Genomic DNA, 7,461 nt, shown 5'->3' with positions numbered 1-7,461 from the left:
GGTGGGGGAGGGACAGAATGGGAGGCTGGGGTTAGCAGATGTAAGCTTTTATATATAGAACGGATAAACAACAAGGTCCTACTGTATAGCACAGGGAACTATATTCAATATCCTATGATAAACCACAATGGAAAAGAATATTAAAAACAGAATATATATATATATATAAAACTGAATCAGTGCTGTACAGCAGTAATTAACACAACATTGTGAATCAATTACACTTCAATAAAAATAAAGTAATTAATTAAAAATAAATTAAGAACAAATACTAAAACATACCATTTCCCTGAATTTCTATGAGAAAGGTTAAGGGAGATGAGTTGAAAGGGATAAAAAGACAGTAGGTTTTCCTTTCCTTTCAAGTTTCAGGTTTAAATACCTTTGATCCCACAAAAGGAGGAGGAATCTGATGATTGGTTTGGATTGTCCAATCCAATGGCAGGTAATTGGATTGGAATGTCTCCACCAGCCTGGGGGAGGTTTCAAACATGCGCCTTTCATTCTGTTATATCCCAGCTCAGAGGAAGCAAGGGGGGTGGAGGAGGTTAGGAGAAAGAGGGACAGGAGCCCTGTGCCCCCAGAAGAGTGACTCTGGCCTTATCCTTCCTCAGGACAGCTGCTGGTGGAGACTTGCTTCAGCCCCAGATGCCCAAGGAAGGACAGAGCCCATCCTCAGGGCATCCTCAGATCAGTGCCCCAAGCTGCGCCCACCCTGGGGGCTCTTCAAGGAGCAATGGGGACTAGTTCAGGGCAGAAAAGGAAAAAGTGAAAATAGGAGCTAAGATGATCCAGGGTCAGCATTTCAGACAATTTTCTTCTCCATCTGAGCAGAACTAAACTAGCTAATGTTGATCAAAGACAAGTGTCAGGCCCTGTTATGAGTACTTTTACTTGCGTTATCTCATTGAACCCTCAAGAGGAGGTAGGTTCTGTAATTATCCCCATTTTACACAGGGGAACGCTGAAGGCAGAAAGGTTAAGTGACTTGTCCAAGGGAAGCCAGGACTCGATCCCAGGTGGCTGGCTGCAGAGCTCACACTGCACCCCCCTAACCCCCGGAACATGCAGGGGGGACTCCACCCTGCCGTTTACCTTTGATGTTGATCTGCACGCCCTTGGACACGGTCAGCCCTTTGTCATTGTGGGCCTCACAACTGAAGATCGCGGTCTCGGTCAGACCTGGAGGGGAAGGAGACCTGTGAGACCAGCTGCAGAGAGACAGGCTTCTGTTTATCAGAATCCTATGGGGGTTTCAGCATCCTTTTACTTCTTGGTTCACTGCTTCAAGCCATAAATGCAAAGTTAATTAAAAATACGTGTTGGTGTTTGAAAAACAAACCTAGGATTAACCCTATGTACCAGGAGCAAGGCAACCATGGGCTTAAAAGGCAGCTGTGAGAGAGTGGCATGGACATATATACACTACCAAATGTAAAACTGATAGCTAGTGGGAAGCAGCCGCATAGCACACGGAGATCAACTCGGTGCTCTGTGACCACCTAGAGGGGTGGGATAGGGAGGGTGGGAGAGAGATGCAAGAGGGAAGAGATACGGGGATATATGTTTATGTATAACTGATTCACTTTGTTATAAAGCAGAAACTAGCACACCATTGTAAAGCAATTACGCTCCAATAAAGATGTTAAAAAATTTTTTTAAAAAGGCAGCTGTAATTCATTAAAAGCCTTTATTTTTCCCCGATGATGAAACATTAGGTAACAAAGCAGTATCATTTAGTTTTAAAATTTCTGCAAGGAGTTATGGGAATCATTGGCCCCCAAATCAAGACAAGTGGTTTCTGAGGCTCACCCAGACAATCTCCTGCTTAGCACCCCGTACACTCCACAACACAGAATGGACATGTCAGGGTACCAGAAACAGCAGGATAAAAGTTACAGTTTTAAAAATTTCAGGTGATCTGTTGTAATGAATCCTTTTTTAATAGTAAAAATCAATGTATTCATAAGGAATTATATAAACACAAGGCATCATTATTAATTACTTGAAGAAAAGACACTGGTGCTGAATGAAGAAAATTCTATCATTTCAGAGGTCTGAAGACATCTTGGAAATGAAAAAATTAGTTGACATTAATTTTAAGGAGACAGGAAGAGAGGTAATCCAGATCTTGGCTTCTTATAATACTATTCTCCAGTGAAAGGAACCAGAGCTCCTCGGAGAAATGGCTGAGTATCAGGTTGGAGCAAAACACACATGAGCCTGGAGCAAAATATAACACAAACAGCATACACCACCACACACCCACACACACACACACACACACACACACACACACACACACACACACACACACACACACGGATGGGGGTATGGCAAAGAGACACAGGATCCGGCTGAAAGAACTCCCAATGGCCAAAGCTGGGACAATTCGAGCAAGAAAATAAAGTAGCATTAAATTGTAACCCAAAGTATAAAACAAATACCCATGAGTCTATATTGATATGAACAAATGATTAAATCAAAGGGGGAGAAGAGACAAATGCCCCATGCAGAGAAATTCCGAATGATTTTTATACAGATGCCCTGCCCCCAAAGAGGGGCATCACTCCTGACTCCTTAAGCATGGGCTGCACAAAGTGACTTCCTTCCAAAGAGGACAGTATGGAAAGGGGAATGAAAGGAAAACTTCTGAGTGAGAAACTGACAAACATCCAGCTCAGCCAGATGGCCAAGGTCAAGACCAACAATGGTAAGTCGTGTCGACAGAATGTACCCTTGATATGATGTGATGAGAATGGCACTTCTCCTCTATGGTCTTCCTCCTCCAAAACATATAACCCAAATCTAATCATAAGAAAAATGACCAAAAACATCAGACAGGTCCAAACTGTGGGACATTCTACAAAAAACCTGACCAGTACTCCTCAAAACTGTCCAGGTCAGGGCTTCCCTGGTGGCGCAGTGGTTGAGAGTCCGCCTGCCGATGCAGGGGATACGGGTTCGTGCCCCGGTCTGGGAGGATCCCACGTGCTGTGGAGCGGCTGGGCCCGTGAGCCATGGCCGTTGAGCCTGCTCGTCCGGAGCCTGTGCTCCACAATGGGAGCGGCCACAACAGTGAGAGGCCCACATACGGCAAAAAAAAAAAAAAAAAAAAAAAAACTGTCCAGGTCATTAAAAAGAAGGGAAGTTTGAGAAATTGTCACAACCAGGAGGCGCCTTAGGGAGACATAACAACGAAATCCTGGAACAGTAAAAGGACATTAGGTAAAAACTAAGGAAACCTGAATAAACTATGGACTTTAGTTAGTAATGATGTATCAGGAATTTCCAGAGATAACAGAATAATCAGCTATGTGCTAGTTTCAGGCTTACATTTACTGAAGGGACATTTCAGTGAGATAAAGAGGTTTGCTTTGGGACTTCCCTAGTGGGCCAGAGGTTAAGACTCTGTGCTTCTAAAGCAGAGGGCGCGGGTTCGATCTCTGGTTGGGGAGCTAAGATCCCACATGTTGTTTGGTGTGGCCAAAACATTTTTTAAAAAGTTAAAAAAAGAGGCATGCTTGGAAGGGCTGCCCAGAAGGACACCCTGAGGTCCACTACCTCCCAAAGTCTCGAAAACACCTGTGAAAATCTCTCTGGAGAAGCTGACTCTACAAACCTGTTAGGGAACGTTTCATTCCTGATTCATTATGCTAAGTTCTAAAAATAATGCAATGGATATAAGGAAGTGAAATAATTTTTTATGGTATACTATACTGTGTCACATTAAATATTGTTGTTCAAAAATGATGTTATCAGTATTGGTTTATGAATTGTAGCAAATGTACCACACTAATTAATGTAAGATGTTCATTAAGGGGAGTGTCGGCGTGAGGTTTATGGGAACACTCTGTACGAGATGGCACAAAATTTTTCTATAAATCTAAAACTATTCTAAAATTTTAAAAGATTATTTTTAAAAAGCACAGCCATATATTTACCATCTAGTTGAATCTGGAAACTTTCTCTCTGACACCCAAGGTGCCTGGCCCAGAGTTTATATCATAAACTGGAGAAAGACAGATAAAATTCTTGAAAATATGCCATCATTCACTTCTTGCCTGAAAGGCTTATATGTTTCTTGTTTGTTTCTATCTACTGGTGTAGGATATTTTCCACCGGATGATTTTAAAATCCAAAGCTCATCACTAATGAAGTCATTAAATATTTCAAACAAGCTGCCGAGGGAAACCCAGCCAGGCATCAGCCAGGAAAGACTGTCCACATTGGATGCCCGCACAGTGAAGCTGCACCGAGGCTGGGCCACGTGGCCTGGGAGAAGTTCTAGGAAGAAATGCAAATCTGATCCCTTTCAAGTCAGTGCCTCTCCTGAGGGATTAGCTGTGCACAAAAAAATCAGTGTTGGTGGGTGTTTGTTCATTTCCATCCAGACGGAAGTCGGTCCCAGCATCTGAGCTCTTTTGACTAGACTCTCTATCCTACAATTCTGTGGTGACCTTTGACTTCTCCTAAATAATTTTAGATCAGAATATGACGGCTACTTCAGGTACTTTAATTTTCCAAGATGAGTATTTCCCTCAGACTGGAGGAAAATCCTAAATCAGATTGCTTAATTAGATTCTCTAAATCCTAGTGCTAAGGAACTAAAATTCCAGGTAGGAGCCAGCTCTTTCACATTGGGTCACCTCCTCTCGAATGACAGAATCAAGGTTCAAAATGGCCTCAGTAGGCTGGGACAATGACTTAAGTTTTTATGAGGATTAATGTCACATGGTAGGCTGAATTCCAAAATAATTAAATAAACAAGAAGCAGGAGAGCTTTGATTTTGCAGCAATTCATGAGAAAAAAGATCTGGAGATTTCATTTAACCTCAAACTCAAGATTAACCAATACATTAACCTTCATCAAAAAGGTAATGCAGGGCTTCCCTGGTGGCGCAGTGGTTAAGAATCTGCCTGCCAATGCAGGGGACACGGGTTCAAGCCCTGGTCGAAGGAAGATCCCACATGCCGCAGAGCAACTAAGCCGGTGAGCCACAACTACTCAGCCTGCGCTCTAGAGCCCGCGAGCGACGACTACTGAGCGCACATGCCACAACTGCTCAGCGACGACTACTGAGCGCACATGCCACAACTGCTCAACACAACTAGATAAAGCCCGTGCACAGCAACGAAGACCCAACACAGCCAAAAAAAAAAAAAAAAAAAAGGGTAATGCAAACTGCATTACCAAAAATATAGCATCCAAAACACAAGAGGTTACAGCCTCCACTGAACTTCACACACATCTTTCCAAAATAACACCAGTGCTACCAAGCTCTTTCAGGAAAGAGATGGGAACACTTTCCAACTATGTTTTATTAGGTCAACAACACCCAGATACCAAAACAGACATTGCCAATACAAAACAGACACAAAAACAAAATTATAAAACAATTTCCTTCATGAACATTGTTGTATGATAAAGACTGACTAGCTTTTGTCCCTTGCTAGCTCCTGAGTAAGAGGAGTGGCTTTGTTACGCTAACAAGGTGACTCAGGATGGGCCCCTAGATAACTTCAGGGTGGGAAATGGTCACCAGAATGACTAAATCATGTGATGGGAGGGTTGGGACTTTGATCCATGGGATATAACTCCTGACCTCTAGGGAAGAGAGGGAGGTCTGGAGATCATGTTCCATCACATGGTGGACGCTTTAATCAGTTATGCCCACGCAATGAAACCCCAATAAAAATTCTGGACCCCAAAGCTTAGTAGTTTCTTGTTCCGTGAACACACTGATGCGCCAGGAGGTGACACACCTTGATTCCACACATCAGGGCAGGGAAGGGCATGAAAGCTCTGCATTTGGGACCCTCCCAGACTTCATCCTGTGTGTATCCTTTGTAAAAACAAACAAACAAAAAAAAACTATAGTCGTAAGTATAGAACTCTCCTGAGTTCTGTGAGTTGTTCTGGCAAATTATCGAACCCAAGGGGGTCATAGAAACCTCTAAGTTTATAGCCAGGCAGTAAGAAGTGCAGGTGGATTAGGGACCCCCATTGAGACTTGTGGCTGGCAGCTGAGGTGAGGGCAGACTTGTGGCAGACATTGTCTTTAATCCATGGGGTCTGCACTAACTCCTAGTAATTAAGATCAGAACTGACTTGCAGTACACGCAGTTGGTGTGACCCCAGAATAAGCATAAATGCAAAACTCTTTAACTAAATATTAGCAAATGGAAACTACCACAACACATCATAACCAAGCAGAGTTTAGCCCAGGAATGCAACATTGGTTTAACATTTGAAAATCAAATCAATGTAATTTGCCATACGAAGAGAAGAAAGGAGAAAAACCATAGATCATCTCAAAAGATGCAGAGGCCCGACGCAAAAAAATAGACACCTTATGATTTCAGTTATTTAAATTTCAAGAATAGGCAAAATTAATTTATGATAATAGACATCAGAACAAGGTTACCTATGGGAGGTAGGGGCTGACCTGAAGGGAACAAGAGGGAACTTCCTGGGGTGACAGCAATGTTCTATATCTTTTTTTTTTTTTTGGGGGGGGTACGAGGGCCTCTCACTGTCGTGGCCTCTCCCGCTGCGGAGCACAGGCTCCGGATGCGCAGGCTCAGCGGCCACGGCTCACGGGCCCAGCCGCTCCGCGGCATGTGGCATCTTCCTGGACCGGGGCATGAACCCGCGTCCCCTGCATCGGCAGGCGGATGGACTCTCAACCACTGCGCCACCAGGGAAGCCCTGTTCTATATCTTGATTGAAGTGGCGGTTACGTGAGTGTCTACATTTATCATGACTCACTGAGTTGTTCACTTAATTGCTATGCATTTAACTGTACGTCAATTTAACCTACATATTTCATTGTATGCCCCATAAATCCTCCTTTATGGGACTTAAGCAATCATCCTAGAGAGGGAGGAATGTATTTTTTTAAAATTAATTTTGAACAAATAAGTTACTTGACGATCAATTCCTTGGAGAAACTCAAAGAAAACTCAGATGAAGCCAGAGACATAACATTGCTCATGGAGTCAGGAGTAAGAAAAGTGATTCAGAAACAATACCTCAGGTTGGCATTCACTTGCTGGTCCACTCAGCATAAATATTCAGTGAGTATTACCATGAGTCAGGCACCGCCTTGGGAGAGACAAAGTCCCTGTTCTTACTGAGTATACATTCTCTAAGAAGACAGACAAGCAACTAAACAAATAAACAGGGAAATTACAGACTGTGACCAGCGCAGTGAAGGAAGTCCACAAGAATACATGCCTGGGAGTCAATAAGGGAGTGGGGAGGAACTAAAAGAATGACCAGGAAAGACTTCTGTGCAAAAGTGATGTCTGAGATGTGTCATGGGATGAAAGGCAGATGGAACAACACTGCAAGCAGACAGAAAGAAAGTGCAAAGGTCCTGAGGCAGGGAGAAGGGTGACGTTTCCGAGAAAATGAAAGACAATCAGTGCGACTGGTGCTTAATAAGCAGGGAAAGA

The 7,461-nt window shown here is 43.3% G+C and overlaps 1 protein-coding gene across 1 annotated transcript in view; it reads right to left on the bottom strand.

Annotated features, from left to right (window-relative positions):
• Positions 1 to 7,461, bottom strand: part of MERTK (MER proto-oncogene, tyrosine kinase) — a 110,072-nt gene that overhangs the window by 61,675 nt on the left and 40,936 nt on the right. The window contains exon 5 of the mRNA XM_007470218.1: positions 1,096 to 1,182. Coding sequence (XP_007470280.1) covers positions 1,096 to 1,182 — 87 coding nt within the window. The remainder of the gene's footprint in view (positions 1 to 1,095; positions 1,183 to 7,461) is intronic.

The sequence above is a fragment of the Lipotes vexillifer genome, unplaced genomic scaffold, assembly GCF_000442215.2.
Source record: "Lipotes vexillifer unplaced genomic scaffold, Lipotes_vexillifer_v1.1 scaffold1139, whole genome shotgun sequence".
In the NCBI taxonomy this organism is placed as follows: domain Eukaryota; kingdom Metazoa; phylum Chordata; class Mammalia; order Artiodactyla; family Lipotidae; genus Lipotes; species Lipotes vexillifer.
Note: the sequence above shows the minus strand (reverse complement) of the source record. Positions and strands in the feature narration are given on the sequence as shown.